We start from the raw sequence: 16851 nt of genomic DNA, 5'->3' as shown, positions 1-16851 counted from the left end.
AATATAAAATAGCTGGTGCTAAAAAGCAGATGGCAGTGAGACATTTCACTTTTATGCACTGCAAAACTGCAGCTCAAGCACATTATAGGCAGAAGGGAGAATGGTAGCTCACAATATACAAGAACACCACCCACGGACCTCACTTTAAGCTTTCCCTTCTGTGATTCTCCTCCTCCCTCTAGGAATGCAGTTCCTGTTAGTGCTCAAATACCTCCTCCCGATGAATCCCACAGGGAACTGTTGTCTCAACTTCATGTGTGTGAAGCACCTCTTTTTGATCTACAGGCACGTGAAATTATCAGTCTCGAAGACTGAAGCAATCAATCACAGTCAGGGTTTGCAACAAGACATTTGGAACAAAAGCTGAAAATGTTCGTTCAAACACAGCTTTAGTTCAAGGCTGTGCTAACCTCCTTAACTATGCTGTCCGCAAGTCCAATGGTCACTTCCTTTAGCTCTTTAAGCAAGGGGAGGAGGGGTAAACAGCTTTTATGATACAGTCGAAGACAGATCAACAACCTTTTGTACAAAAAGAAAAGGCTGTGCATAATTGTCAAACAAAGCATGTTATTTCATCAATATGTAGCAACCCTAAGGATGAAGGGTTACAACAATTGAATCGGGGGCAAGGCAGTATTTAGCCTCTTAGAAAATGTTCCATTTCCCAACCTTGGTTTCTTTAAAATGTACAAAAATAAAACATCTACTAGTGTGATTGCACTTTTCCTGTGCCAACTGCTGATTGGAAGTTCCAATTTTAGCAAACAGGAACTGCAGGAGCCATGAGTAATTGCGTTGTTTCCTGAACAATTTTTTTCTCCCTATCTCATCTCCTCTTGGTCTAAAACTACCTCCTTCCAAAGCTATGCTTCCCTGATTTTCACTTGAAATCATCAGCCATCCATCCCACAATCCCTCACTTCCCAGCAACTGTTTCACCTTCAGCCAGAAGCTTAATCAACTGGAACTGCTTTTATTCAGGAATGGAGAAGTAGAGGAATTGAAGACCCCACGTAAAGCCCACCTCTCTGACCAAGTAGTCCCCTCTCTAAGTAACATTCCAATGCACTTCAGAAGTGGGATGCCTTTCTACCAAAGATGCTCTATACACGTAACTGCCTTTATTAAAAGAGCAACCAAATTCACAATCATAGAATTAAACTCCAGCTGAAAAAGGGGAACTTCGTAATTGCTAAAACTGCTCAAGAAAAAGACATGCAACCCTAGTATACAAAGTGGGATTAATGTAAATATTTAAAAATGTCAAATTCCGACTTGCAGACTGATACCAACAGTCAGGTTTAAAACAGTTGACGTTGAGGAACTGGTTTGCTGCATGTTCTCATCACTCAGGATTTGGGACCCCAACATGGGCCAAAGAGACACTTCAATACCGTATGAGTTTACAGTCACTAAGGTACTGACGCAGGCCGTAAAAAAAACACTCACGTTCAAGTGTTAGAAGAATGGAAATGAAAAGCAAGAAAAATTAGATTAAACTTGTATTAAACCTTTGTTAGGCCAGATGCAACGTTATATTGACAGTGTAAAAAGGGTTATTGTTATGATGATGGTTAAAAAGGTAAACTTTTACCTTATGTTATCCGATTTTAATAGCTAGGAGCTTTCTCAGACTAAAAAGTGTTTTTAAAAAGGGAAAATGCTGATGGAAGATAGCCAAAATGATCACCCAACAACAGGCTACACCAATTCGCGCAACTATTTGAACTGAAACTAACATACCAAAATTACAGTCAGTCCTGTATCTCAAAGGATTATGTGAAATTTCCAGAAAATTGGCAGAGATTAAAGACCTACCTGCTGAAAATCTGCCCTGGAAAAACAAAATTAAGCCAGACAGAGGAATATACAGCTCAACTACTTCAGGGAACAGCTTTTTGCCGTGTGGAATGGTGGATTCATAACAGAGCTGGAATGGTTACATTTTCCCTTCCAGTTCCTCTTAGCCTCTTGAAAGAGAGATGCTCGGTGCAAGGCAAAACCAGAGAAATGACAGTGCACAGAACTCAGGACAAACTTCACCATTACCCGAAAATGCAAGCCATCAAATTGCCATGGTGACTGGATAAACCACGGAGAAGGTTAAATGGCTTTTTAAACTACAAAGTCTTGGTCTTGTGTTGTGATAGCAGCTTCCTTTTTCAATTTTTTTATAACATTTGATGCAGCAAGTAACAAAAATAAAGTAACCAGAACACCAAAAAAAAAGTCATTAAATCCAACAGAAGATTCAGGAAAAACTTCCTGCACCTCAGAAAGGGGTCAGAGCACGTGACTTGCTCCCAAGTAATCTGTTTGAACAAATTTTCATAATCTTCACCTATGTACAAGAGCTTGCAGAGATGGGGTGGGGGAGGGTTAACATTTTAAGATCAGAGAAAACGTTATTCTTCAATTGTACAGCTGGAGTGCTGTTTAGTCTTAGTGCATCGCAACTCAAAGAATGGAAACTAAAATTAATTTGTTTTGGACAACTCTACAAAGTGATATGGAGCAATAGTGAGTGAACAAAGTTGAGGTAGACCTTTGATGGTCTAAATGGCTGAATGTTTGAATCCTGTTCCTAACCATATACTTAAGATTGGTTTTGGAAGGATTGTAAGTTGCTTTCAAATTACTGAATAATAAATACATTTTCCTTGATGGTTCTACTGGCAAACAGATTGCCTACTGCGCATACGGCTTTTGTTAGTTTTGTTTCAATTCAGATTCTGGAAGGCCAGAACCCACGAGCTGGCATGTATGTTGAGATCCAGCTGGCACTGCTAGATCTAGCTCCTTTATGCTCACAGCTGACTTGTAGGACAAGTTCTCACAGGCTATGACTACATTGCTTGTTCATTCAGGTGTAGTGGGCTCCATCAATCAGGAATAAAAACATACAATTTACATATTACTAGGTTGTAAGGAAACAAGAGTCCAAAAGAAATATAGGTTGACCAAACGCTGTCTGCTGGAAAAAAAAGCCATGTAGTCTCTTCCAGCTCTTCGCTGGGACAATTTCAACCAAATCCTGAGGAATGGTCTTAGTGCCATTGTCCTACATTTTCATCATAAATATCTGGTTTCTCTTACAGACAGCCGGCACACTAGGACAAATCGCCTCTTCTATGCATTCTCAAATTCTGAAAAATTCTATGGCCTCTGTTACAATCATTGACAAAACATTCCATGCTTTAATAAGGTGCCACAAAAATTTCTCCTGATGCCACTGATTTAATGACCTTACATAAAGAAAAAGCTCTCCCCCCATTTGCACTATTAAAACACGACACTAAAAATGATTATTTCTTTCTAGCCTTCTCTAACCAATGAGATCCAGGATAACCCCACAGCTGAAGCATTAATTCTCGCTACAGATGCCACCAAACCTGCTGAGTTTCTCCAACATGTTTCAGATTTCCAGTATCTGTAGTATTTTACTTCTAATCACCCCAGTCTTACTGGTTCCTATTCATAGAGTACCCACGAATTCACCAAGGTGTTGTTAACTCAATGCATAATTTAGGGCTTTTATAAAATGGTCTTCAACATTTCCACAGAAACGATTTCACAACTGGGTCCCCGAATTACTGACCAAATGCAGCTGGCGCCCGACTGAAGACCAGAAAAGGAGACCACGAAGCAGAAACGAGGGGACAAGCAATTGGAAATATGCAAAGCCAGTTAGAACATCCACAGACCCTTACCCATATTAAACTTGTCACTACCTGATAGCATTATAAAAATAATTGACCAGGAAGGAGGCAAATCAAAAAACTAGCCCAGTCCAAGTTCTGGGGTTCCCTCCAGCGACCTCTTAAAACATGTGCCAATGAACAGAGTTAGCACAGGACCAGACCTGGCTCTGACTTGCCAGACTCAAACATACCAACAGCAATCATAGACAAACACTGAAGGGCAGTTAGTATTTGTAAAGCCATGTCCAGGCATGAGTCAGCACTGTGGCAGGGTTAAGCGAAGTTTCCTCTGTGGCTTTGTCCAAGGCCTGAACTGCAAACTACTGCAGCATTACTCCAGCACCTGCTGAGTAAGCAGAGCTGCTCTCTGCTAATGTCTGTTTGTTCGTACACAGTTCACACACTGATCACTTCAGACTGGCCATTCTTTCACCTACTTGGATTAAATTAGCCTGCCAGAGCTCTATTGTGCAAGACAGATCTTCACTGGGTGTCTGAAGACATCACATTAATGCAACCATCATGCATTTTTCCTTCCTTAATAAGGGTAACAAGATACACCACTGCACAACAATAAAAAAAAATGAACAAAGCATTTGGTATGGGGGTGCTGTAAGGAAGTTGTCACAGTTAAAGATACAAAGCTGTTAAAGCAATTCATAGCACCCATACTGAGCCAATTTCAGATGGGGGTAAACAACCTTAGTTTGACAACATTCAGACCTCTCGCCAGAATGCTCTAGACATCCAAACAGTTATTTGAATTCAACGAAACAATTAAAAAGCTCATCTTATGGCAATTTCTTCATCATTTTCAATTGTTATATAAACCTATCCTGTTCGCTCATGTCCGTTAGGGAAGGAAATTGGTGTCCTTGCCCAGTCCAGATGACACGCATCTCCAGATACTCAGCAATGTGGCTGATTCTTAACTGCCCGCTGAAATGGCACCATCAAGGTACTCCATTCAAGGATCCTAAATAACTGTTAAGTTCTGGTCACCCTCTTACAGGAAGCATGGCAGCAAGCTGGACAGGGTTCAGAAAAGATTTACCAGGATGCTGCCAGGAATGGAAGGTTTGAGTTATTGGGAGAGACTGGATAGGCTGGAATTTTGTTCCAATGGGGTACAGGAGGTTGAGGGGTGACCTGAGTGGTTTATGAAATCATGAGGGACATAGATAAGGAGAATGGTAGAAGTCTTTTCCCCAAGGGTGGGAGAGTTCAAAACCAGGGGGCATATTTTTAAGGTGAGAGGAGAAAGATTTAAAAAGGACGTGAGGGGCAACTTCTTTTAAAAAATACAGAGTGGTTTGTGTGTGGAATGAACTTTCAGAGGAAGTAGTGGGAAAGGTACAGTTATAACCTTTAAAAGGCATTTGGATAAGTACATGAATAGGAAAGATGTGGAGGGATAATGGGCCAGGATCAGGCAGTTTAGTTTAGTTCGAGATTATGGTCAGCATGAACTGGTTGGACCAAAGGGTCTGTTTCCATTCTGTATGGCTCTACAACTTTATCAGCAATGCCCACCATTTCCCAGACAAGCATTTTTTTAAAACTTCAACATTGAACGCGAAACATTTCAGAATTCCAGAAAACAGTATTTCCTCCAACAGTTTTGGTGACTCAGGTTTTGAAACATTCACTACTTTTTATCGGTTACATCAGCATCTAAATTTTCCCGCTCTCACAACACACCAGTATGATCAGACATGCCTGCCTTTCACCACTGTGGGATCAAGGCTCTTCAAACCGTTCCTGTCCCAGAAGCTCCCTCATATTCCTACCACATCATACAGCTGATTTCCAGCCTTGTACAAGGATTTGAAAAGATCAGCCACCCTGTAAATCTTTAGGGCACAAAAATAAAATTAAGAACTGCAGACACTGGAAATCTGAAACAAAAAAATGAATTGAAGAAACTCAGCAGGTCTGGAAGCAAATGCGTAGTATGAAGAACGATCACTGGACTTGAAACATTAACTCTTTCTCTCACCACAGTATTGCCAGACGTGCTGAGTTTCTCGAACAAAAGCACATTGGATAAATGGCCTCCTTCTGTGCTGAAACCTCAATGACGTGGGAACATTCATAACACACTCCCTCTTCAGTTACAATATACCAGCAGATATCACCTGAAGTATATTAATTAGACTTTGTCCACAATTGGCAAACTTGCATACACACCTGTAATGCTAGAATTAAGTTATTCAGTATCAAATGTTACAGCAATTAACAGGTTGTTAGATGTGAGAACAAGCATCTTCTTCATCCACAACAATGAAGCTAGTTTAAAGCAGCATGTTAATGCATTTGCCTTTACAGCAGAATGCAGAAAGAAGCCTGATGGACCGCAGAAGTTTAAATCCAAGTACCCAGTAATTTGTCTTTTCTGATACCGAGCAATCTTACTCTTCTGATCTCCAGATTTACTAGCAGTAACATAATCCTGTCAGAAACAGACTTTCAAAAACCTCCAAGGCAACAGCATCAACACAGGACCAAAAAGCAAGTGCATGTACACCCTGGTCTGATCTTCAAAAGGCTGGAACATCAGGGCCTCAGCACCAATGCCACAAGCCCAGCTCAGAGGAAATGAAATGCAAAAATGCAATGTTAATTCTCTCCCTATTATGGAGCAGGTCAGCATGGGTGTTCAGTTCAACTGTAGTCAAAGCTACACCAAACAGATTGCTGCGGCTGAAGGCACCAGCTCACGACCACCCTTAAGGGCAACCAGGGAATGATAATAAATGCTAACTCAGCTAGTGACACCCATATCCTGTGAGTGAATAAAAATAGTCAGATGTCACTGCAACTCCAGATCCATCATATTCAAAACGGGACGTCCTCATTTCACCCCACCCACAACAAAAGGTTTCCAACCTCTACTTTGAGCCGACTGATATCTTCTATTTCCCACAACTGATTTTTTTCAAGACCAAGTATCCCGAGCAGTGAGCAACGACCAAAAATTAATAAATTAAACTGCTCTTCCTGTGCTAATCACAGGTTGGCCACTCTTTTCATTCAGTCAATCCCACAAAGTTTGACGGCTTGTTTTAGAGCCAGAAGCAACAGAATTGCATGATACACTTCAGGCAAAGAATCTAAGCAGGAGGCTGCCAGTAGTTTTGTATATGAAATATACATAATTACAGACCCTAAACAAAATCAGTTTAGGGAAGCCCAGAGGACACAGACAAAAGTCACTGGTGCAGCGAGTGTAGAAAGGAAAACCGGTTTTTTACTGGAGGCTTGTTGGGGTACAGGAGACAGAAGATTAAATATATTCATAAATTTGCACCCCTTCCACTTTAAGCCACCGTCACATGAATCCATCACACAGGTATTGGCACACCATAATTAAATACCAACAGGGAACAGCTTCATGACTGTTTGATGCTCAGGACAACCGGCCTCCATGTCCCATTCATAACCCCGCGTGAGACTGCACTCAGCTGACAAGAAAAGTTCAATGCAGGAGCAACCAATCAATACAGTATTTAAAAGGAATTGAGATTCACATTAAAAAGATAGCTGTGAGTGGAGAAAGCTGCAGTATGTGAACAGTGGAACGTGTGTACAAATCGGCAAACTGGCACATCAAGGTTGCAACAGTTTGTCTGTGCTGAGGCAACTTTGCATTCAACTCAAATTCTACTTTTATGATTCAGGTCATTCATTATCCAAGGCCCTTGGGTAATCCTAAACTTTACTGCAAATGTAACATTTGCTCACGTTTGCCAAAATTATTCATTCTCATGCACTGCTGGATTGGTTCAGTCAAATGACCTTGCAAGTGCAAAAATAAGCTTGTTAAACAATCCAGAAACAGACACCTGCCCGTGGTTTCTCAGGGACCTTGCGTATGAATTATACATAATTACACACCCCAAACAAAATCAGTTTAGGGAAGCCCAGAGGCCAATAACTCAGCACAGACAGAAGTCACTGATGCACTGTTACCACACAAAGGGAAACTGGATTACTGACTCATCGTCTAATCAGCTTTCAGAACTGTGCAAAAGGTTCACCTGTTATGCAAGCACTAGAAGCAACGATTCTTGTACAAGCCAGACAAGGAACTAAAAGTCATTTTTAACAAAAAAACCTACAGCACATTTCCAGATCTCAATCAATATTGACTGTGCCAGGCTTGTAAAACTTGGCAGCTTTATGATGGAGTGGGTAGAAATCAAACATTTTGGTAATAAGACCAAGTTCCTCTGTTGAGTAAATATATTCCATTTCACCTTCCCCCACCACTCCTCCAAAACAACCAACTCAATCAGAATACTAGAACACCCTGTACCGATTCAAAATGCTTTTAATCAGAATGTGGGGGTAGGAAATTTGGCACCTTAAGCCTACTCTGCCATTTCAGATGATTGTGGCAGATCTGATTGAGGACTCAATTCCACTGTCTTGTCTGTCTCCCAAACCCTTAACTCCCTAATCCTCCAAAATATCCAACTTAATGTTGAATGTATTCAATGGCCCAACCTTCACTGTTTTCTGAGGAAGAGAATGCTACATGCAAATGACCTTCAGAAAAAGAAATTCTCCCAACCCCAGTCTTAAAAGAATGACATCTTATTCTTCAATGGTGCCCTCTGAAAGGGAAGCCACCTTCTCGGAATCCACCAGTGCCAGTCAACTCACGACCTTAGATTTTTCAATAAACTCTCTGACAATTAAAGCAATCACAACCAGACTCAACCATCCTGTTCATGCACCTGCAGAAAATGGGAGCAGTAACCTTGGCTGGTTTCACACTACAACCAGCCCCAGCCCCCAGCTCCAGCAAGGTACAGCAAGTCATTCCTACAGCATGTTCTGTAATTGTCAGATGGGTTTTACAGCCCATGAGGTACTTTTCTGAATTTCTGGCTGTCATGTTGCATTTGATTACAACAATTTCAGACAGCACCCTGGAATCTTACACCTACACACGAGGGAGCAGGTGGAAGCCCAGTTTTATACATCATGTAAAAGACCACTCCAACAGAGTGGCATTCCCTCAGTACTGTGCTGGGGGATGAGTCCGGATTTGTCACTAAAGATTCTGGAGCAGGACTTCAAATCACCATCATGTGGTGGAGACAACAGCACTGCCCAGGGAAGGGCAGCTGCTTTGGTGGTACTGCAATCTCTAGACACCCCTGCTAACTAGGTACAACAGAAAATGAAGCCAACTCAGTCTCTTAGATTGTACATAAAATTGCATGTTCAGTTTAACTTTGAGAACATGACACAGCCTCATCACTGAAGTCTTCCTTTCAACTGAAGATTGTTCCCAAAGCCATCTGAAGCCTATTCTTCATTATAGCTTACTTTTGTTTTTAATTTTTTCATCTGTCAGATGAGGACATCACTGGTTGGCTGGCATTCTTGCCTACCCCTAACTGCCCTTGAGAAGGTGGTGGTGAGCTGCCTTCTTGAACCATTGCTGACCACCTGCTGTAGGTTGACCCACAATGCCATTAGGAAGGGAATTCCAGGATTTTGATCCAGCAATAGTGAAGGAACGGCGATTATATCTCCAAGTCAGGATAGTGAGTGGCTTGGAGTGGAACTTGCAAGGAGTGGTCTTCCCATATATCTGCTACCCTTGTTCTTCTAGATGGAAGTGGGACGTGGAAAAGTGCTGCATTGCCCTAATCTTTGGGCTAGACTAGCATCACAAAGAAAAGCAGAGTATATTTCCCCCCTCTTTTTCAGCATATTATTAAGTGCCTTTTACAGATACTGTTCTCCATGGGTCTGAACCACAAGCTCCTGCAAGCAGACCACATGAGGAAATAACACTTTCTCCAAACATCCTCAGGGACATTCCCACTTTCCTGCTCTTTCAGTGCATATGCAAGAAAAGGTGTGTAACCATCTCATTGTGATAACGTCTTAACCAAATAGAAGTGCGCCAACAGAAATGACATGCTGTGTACACTTATCAAAATTTGATTAATTTTCTTCAGATGTACTACACTCAACAATTCTTGCCTGTAGATACTCAATAACGTACTCACCTACTTGCAGCACCCGATCTATGGCTCCAGTTTCCAATAGTCGTAGCCCTTTGTTGAAGGGAACTTCACCATCCTTCTCCCCTTCCTGACACTGATAGCTAAGTGATGAATACATGCAAATCTCTCGCTCATTTCTGGGGAAGGACCAGAAAATAATCCTCCGTTGAACCGGCTCTGGAATACGAGAAAATCTCTCCTCTACCTAAAAATGAAATGTAGACAGAATAAAGAAAGGATAAATTGAATAGGAGAGTAGAAACAATATAATAAACACTTCAAAATCTTAAGACAATAGTGAGAGAGAAAGGCACTTCAAAATGCGTTCTGGTTTTCAGAAGTGGTCAACTGAAAATTTAGCTTTTGGACCCTAAATAAAAGTAACGTTCTTGTTGTAACGTTCAATGAAGTTCTGAAAAGCAAAACATTCTTGTATGGACTGGAATGGTAACCTTTGACAATTCCTATCCAGCAGCAGTGGAGAACAAGGAGCCCCTTTCAAAGGGGCAGACAGCAACCTGGGCTCATCAATATCAGCCACTCTGCCTTCTTCTCAGCCCTATGCCCTCTACTTTAACCGGAGTCCGTTCCGAAGCTTTTTTTTTGAAGCCTCTACCCTGCCTCATGAGAAATCAACCAATGTGAAACAAGCGAGAAGGCCACTTGGCCCATCAAGTCCATTCTTTCCACAGATATGGTTGGGATAAATTATATGTGGACAGCGCCCAAACCACAAAATAGAAGTGGCACATACTTTTCCCTTCATTATTTGTTGGCAGTTCAAACCCCAAGCTTTTCACTCAGCCTCTGCCGCTACATAAACAAAATCACAGATTTCTTTTAAACTACGTTAAGTGAGTACTTCACCTGCTGATTATGTTACTGACCACTTGAAGTAGCTGCCAGAAAGGAGAGGCTAGAGAGCTAACTGAATTTCCACCGTAATCAAATCGGGTATTGAAAACCAGATCAGCCCAGTGCCAACGTTCACACCTGGAAATCAGTGATGTTAGCCTCCAAGCACTTACGGCACTCACTGCAGCTCCCCTCGCCAACAATTCAACAAACACATTAGCCCATTTGTATTACACGAATTTGATATGAGAACACTAGACAGCTGTATAACATCAGCAACAGTCTTACATGATGGAGTGATGCCAATACACTGGGAAGCATTGCACTTAGTCACATTCAAGATTCTTAGTTTGCTACCTTCCCACCATCATGGATGTCAGCGATAGAGCACCCTTTGAAGGAACAGCACTACCTTCAACAAGATTCATTCTCCCCAACACTTGCCTTTTGCACCTTACCAAGATTCTAGAGGAGAGGAGTTGGCATTACAAAGCAATAAAAAGATAGGAGAAAGATAGGAGAAAGATTTTAAAGGGCCCTGAGGGGGCACAGAAAGTGGCAGATGCAGGTACAGTCAACACTTAGAAGACATTTGGACAGGTACATGAATAGGAACAGTTTAGAAGAGTAAGGGCCAAACGCAGGCAGGTGGAACTAGTTTAATTTGGGAAACCTGGTCAGCGTGGACGAGTTGGACCGAAGGGTCTGTTTCCCTGTTGTATGACTTTCTGACAATGTGCGTTCACATGACACCTTTAAGACAAACATACTCACAACAGCATTATGAAGCAAAACCAGAATCACTTTAAAAAGGGATCATTAAAGGAAGGTCAGGGATTTGAAAGCAGGGACACAAACTGTTAGAACTAGGCTTTGCTTAATCAGGAAGCAACGTAGGTCAGCAAGCACAGGGGCAATGGGCAAGTGGGACGTGAGAGTTTGGGCATCAGTAACTGTTTTGGATGACATCATGCTGACAAAGAAATGCCAGTCAGGCTAAAGCGATCAGAACATGTGAGAAACCTCTAGCGAAAGGACATTCAACGCTGTAGATGGGTTCAGAAGACACTCAGTGAAGCATCATTTCTGACTTTATAAGAAACATTTTGATGACGACAGCCTTTAACCTCCCTCATGGACATCTGTTATTCTGCAACTAGCATATTGATAGTGACACTACAAGAAACCACAAACCACGCTTGTTTTCTTGGAGATTTCCACTTTGAAGTAGAAAGGTTTTGTTATGGTACCCTGGAAGTTGCTACAGCTTCAATTGCCTTGAGACAAAGTTATGTCAGTCCCAAGACTGCGGGATTGCTCTGTCCAGGGAGTATGGGGATACAGTACATTTCCACACCCACTTATAACCAAGGTGCGTAATTAACAACCACTTTATGGAACCGACAGTTTGGAAATTTTTACAAATTTAAAGCCATAAATCAAGGACGACCCAGAAACTGTCAGAGCAGTGCAGATGAATTAGTCAGGAACTTAAACCTATGAGACAAATCAATTTCAGATGAAAAGCTCCAATCAGAACAACTGCCAGATTAAAAAAAAATCAGCACATAAACGGAATATAATGCACAGTTGGACTGATAATAAAAGGTTTTACAATTACAACTGGGCAAGGCAGAATTGTGAATTTAATGAGAGATTTATGAAGCATGCGACAACACCCCAACCAAAAAAACTTTGAAGTCACGCTGGACCCATATCGTGTGAATGAGCCATTTAAACACTGACTTGATGCTGGCCAATTTCTGGAGCAAGGCTTGAAATGAAAGACTGAATAATCTTTAAATTAAAAACCATTTCAAATAGTCTCAATTTCTCTCCCTTCCCACAACTTTTTTTTTTGAAGAAAGAATCTACACGGGCTCGAACTCTGAGAACAGCTTTGGCAAAGAGACTGAAGCAACAAAGTTAAATCTGAATCTTCGCTTAGTTGACCTTGCTTGACACTCGGACCTCCTTGCTGGGGTAACTAGCCCCCAGGGAGGAACTGAACAAAGTGGGGGTGTAAGAGCAGAAAAGACTAAAGAGGGTGTGGATTCAAAGTCTGACACTTCTTTAGTAACATGCATCTTCTGGGTGTTTCATATGAAAACAATGCATCTCTCCACAGATAAATCTCGAGGCTCATACATCACACACACATCTGCTCTCAACCAAAATTTAAACCCGTGCGCTCAAGATCAAAATACATTTCAGAACATGCACTACAGAAATCAATTGTGATATTCCACATCAGAAACTATGTAAAAACAAAAAGGCCACGTTCTCAAGGAACCCTCAATTGGCTACATTTTCAATTGATGTAAACAACCTTGTACAAGACTGGTGACACAGGATCAATTCTGTGTGTCAATTAATTAGAATATTTTATCTGCTTCCTGACAACCATAGGAGAGCCGTTCCGTTTCTCCTAAAGTTATGCCCTTTGCTGGTTTGAAACAGCTTTGGGCAAACTGAATCAACTTTACAAAACAAAATCAAAGTCAATTCAAGCTGTTTGCAGACCTCTTGTGTACTAACTTGCTGGTAAATAACTTAACAAAAGCAGTCATTACTGTTATCTGTTGGACCACAAAAACCCAAGAATGCAATCTGCAGTGAAATGCCAGAGTCTCTCACTAATACTAGTGCTAAAATTAACTGCAGACACAAGGGGAATTATACCCAGAAATGCGATGACTTCTACTGCAGGAATCAATTCTGGGACTCATGATCATACAGGAAGAGGAGGAAAAAGGAGAGGAAGAAAATAGAAAAAAGGACACTTGCTAAACTATTCATTTTATTTTAGATCATTTTATGCCATCCTGTACCAGAACATAGACTTTAACCAGTCCATTTAATTCACAATATGAATTTTCCCACTGCTCCTCAACTACAATTCCGTCTTTTCTCTTTTAAAAAAAAATCCTGCTCTGCCCCTTTTTCTAAAAAAAAAGATCTTTTATAACACCTTCCCCACAGGATACAGATTAATCCTCCAACTTTCAATTCAGGAGAAAATGAAAAATCCCTCGTGCCTTCCCCCCCCCCCCCTCCCCCCGGCAAAAAAAAAAGGAAAAAAAATACTTCCACGTTTGATTAATTAATCTTTGGTTGGGAGGGGGGGTGTGGATGAAAAGGACTCCACTTTTTTGCAGGGAGGAGGAGGAGGAGGAGGAGGTCGGCAAGAGATCTGGACAAACAGCAGGCTTTCGAAAAATAAACAAAGTACAATTTAATGTTAAGGGGTTTTAATTTTAAGGAAATAATGTGAATGGCAAGACGTGTGTAAAAGACAATTGGGAAGAAGACCAAAATAAAAAAAAAAAATGGGGAAATTAAAGGCAGGACTTGGTGGAGAAATGATTGAAATCAGTATTTTTGATGTGAAACTTGAAGCTGTGGAGTGTTTATGCTGGTGGATTTGGACTGGCTCTGACAGCTCAGGGTTTTATTGCCTATTGTTTTCAGCCCCCTCTTGCTTATTGTAGTAATTTATTCTTTAATTTTCCTGTTTTCTCTCCTCCCTCGCCCACACCACCACCACCCCCACCCCCCCCCCTCCTCCTCCTCCTCCTCCTCCTCCTCCCATCACAGACCCACTCCCCTCACCTGCTCGAAGGGCCATTTCTCCGCCACTTTCTTGGCGCTTATGTCCAGCAGGGTGTCGGGCTTGTGGAGCCTGCCGTGGGCCGGCTTTGTCTGGGCGGCTCGAGCCGCCGCTGCGGCCGCGGCCGCCGTCGCCGCCGCCGCCGCTCCCCAGCAGTCGCCCAGGCACAGCCGCTTGGCCGGCGGCTCGGCTCCGCCACCGGCGGCGGCTGCTGGTGCTGCTGCTCCACCGTCCGCCATCGCCGACGACTCGCTCACAACTGACCGCACGCCGGTTCAACCCGCCCCTTTTATAAACACCGCGCCTCGCGCCCGCCCACCCTCCGTTTCCATTGGCCCGCATCCGGCCGAACACCCCCCCGCTCCATTGCTCAAGTGCACTGCCTGTCACCCGGATCCCCGCCTAGCACTTCTTCCAGTGGTCAAGTCCGCTGTCCATCACAAGCTGCTGCAGCTTCTATGGTCAGTTTCTCAGTCAATCATCAGGCTCACCACCTTCCCTCTCTTCTATTGGTCGATCTCCAGACCCACATCAGCCCCCCCAACCCACGGATTCTCTATTGGTCCGAAACACTATCAATCACATGCTTTGTATTATCATTGGTCAGATTTCCAGTTCATCAACGATTGCCTCGCCCTCCGGCTGCCTTGTTGGCCGATTTCTCCGTTCATCACACCGCTACCCGCCCTTTCTGTCATTCATTGGTCAATCTTCCCATCCATCATTATCTTTCCCGCCCTCTAGCTCCTCTATTGGCCACTCTTTCAGCGTACCCAGCTACTATTGGTCATTCCCTTTGTCCATCAGCCCCTTCACCTTACGGTTCCCCCATCCTCATGTCAATCAGCTGCCGAATGAGCCCGCCCACCACGGGTGGAGCGAGCTGTCAATCATTCCCCCCTGTCTCCCCACCTACCCAGCTGCAGGAGAATTAATGATGTGTATTATTGCAGCCTGAGTCAATCATGCTCATGTCTGGGGCAGTCTGGTCTTGGGTATTTTAAATCATTCCCAGACGAAAAAAAAAGGAACTGTAAATGTGTCGCATTCAAAACTACAAAAAAAAGTTATCTTAAACAAACTGCATCAGCAAATTCTGCAAATCAAGTGTAAACCATACAAGGTCCCAGATTCAATTCACATGCTCTGAGTCAAGATGGGTTTTGCCATCTTGGGTGGAATTAGCAATGGTACAGTTAGCCTCACCATCCACCAAAATAAAAGAAATCACGCTCTGTTTCCAATTATCACGACTAGACAGCGATGCTCTGTCTGAGAATGGCCATGCCAGGAGTAAGGACTGTGGGGCTCAGCTGCAGGCTTAGCCTCAGTGGCTTGTGGTCAGACAGAAGTGAGCAGTCAAGGCTTATGAATAACAGTGACGGATACCAGTGGAAAGCAGGGCCTGTGGAAACTTGCACCAAAACCACGAGGAGTTGGGGTGGGGAGAATGCTGGCAGAAGAACAAACACAGCAGCCCAAATCCAGAACGATCAAAGCCCACCTAGATTACCAAAAGAAAGAGGGTCACTGGACTCTAAATGTTAACTCTGCTTTCTCTCTCTCCACAGATACTACCAGGACCTGCTGAGTTTCTCCAGCAATTCCTGTATTGTTTCAGATTTCCAGCATCCGCAGTTCTTTATTTTATTTTAGATTATGAAAGACTTGGTCATTACGGAGAATGTGCAAACTTCACACAGACAGTCACCCCAAGGTGGAATCAAACCTGGGTCGCAGGTGCTGAGAGTCATCAGTGCTAACCACCGAGCCACTATCGATTATGTTATTCCTAGATCGTATGCACTGAACTTTGCTTTCACGAAGACTGCATATTTGCCAAATCGTGTCGACAACAGATGCATTTCAATTTACTTAACTGCTTGCTAATTTTTTTCATTTGAGATATTTTGTTTGCTCCTTTTGTTGCAGCATTCAGGTGGTGAGGAACATTTATGGAACTGCGCAATGCATCATTAAATACCAAATCCATATTCTGGGCCAAAGCACTAATCTTCTAACTGGCAATCTCACACAGCAGAGGTCACAAGCTGGTAGGTAAGAAAAGTTGAATTTTTAAAAAAAACAATGTGCTTGTGATGCATGAGATGCTCTGCAGAGGCTAGAGCTTGGAGAGATCACAATTCTGGATCTGGTTGTCTTTGAACTGAACAGTTTTGAACCGTTTGCAACTGATACTGTGTGCCTGAGAATGGAAAGTGATCCATTTCTCACTGTCACATCCCTCTTCGATCAGTGCCACAGTCTGCGTGAGGTTTTAAAACCAGTTTAATAGGAGAGAGAAAAAAAAACAAAACCTGTTGGTTTTCTCAGTTACACATACATCCCAAAATAACAGTCCACATCCACCCGTGGAGACATTGGCCGAAGGAGAGGCCATTTAGTCCTGCATGCCTATTCTATCATTCACTTGGACTGTCGCTGATCTTTGCCCCAAGTCCATTGACGTATACTCACTCTGTATCTTTTGTTTTACTAGGCTTACAAAAATCTAGCAATCTGAGACGTGAACTTACGTTGACATCCAGGGCGGGTGGGGGAGGATGGGGTGAGGAAGAGAACTTTCTAGATTTTCAATGTCTTTTGTGTAAGAAACTGTTTCCTGATTCGCCTACCTCCTGATTTAAAGTCATGA

The 16851-nt window shown here is 42.6% G+C and overlaps 1 protein-coding gene across 2 annotated transcripts in view; it reads right to left on the bottom strand.

The window, feature by feature from the left end:
• The window catches only part of LOC109938234 (zinc finger SWIM domain-containing protein 4-like), a 106837-nt gene extending 92397 nt beyond the window's left edge, over window positions 1–14440 (bottom strand). The window contains exons 1-2 of one of the 2 annotated variants that reach the window (XM_048618051.1): window positions 14198–14440; window positions 9734–9935 (exon numbers count right to left, since the gene is read on the bottom strand). In XM_048618051.1, coding sequence (XP_048474008.1) covers window positions 9734–9935; window positions 14198–14434 — 439 coding nt within the window. In that variant the 5' untranslated portion in view covers window positions 14435–14440. The remainder of the gene's footprint in view (window positions 1–9733; window positions 9936–14197) is intronic. The other variant, XM_048618050.1, reaches the window with a different exon arrangement.
• Between the last annotated feature and the right edge of the window lie 2411 nt (window positions 14441–16851).

The sequence above is a fragment of the Rhincodon typus genome, chromosome 38 (assembly GCF_021869965.1).
Source record: "Rhincodon typus isolate 14 chromosome 38, sRhiTyp1.1, whole genome shotgun sequence".
NCBI classification, from domain to species: domain Eukaryota; kingdom Metazoa; phylum Chordata; class Chondrichthyes; order Orectolobiformes; family Rhincodontidae; genus Rhincodon; species Rhincodon typus.
Note: the sequence above shows the minus strand (reverse complement) of the source record. Positions and strands in the feature narration are given on the sequence as shown.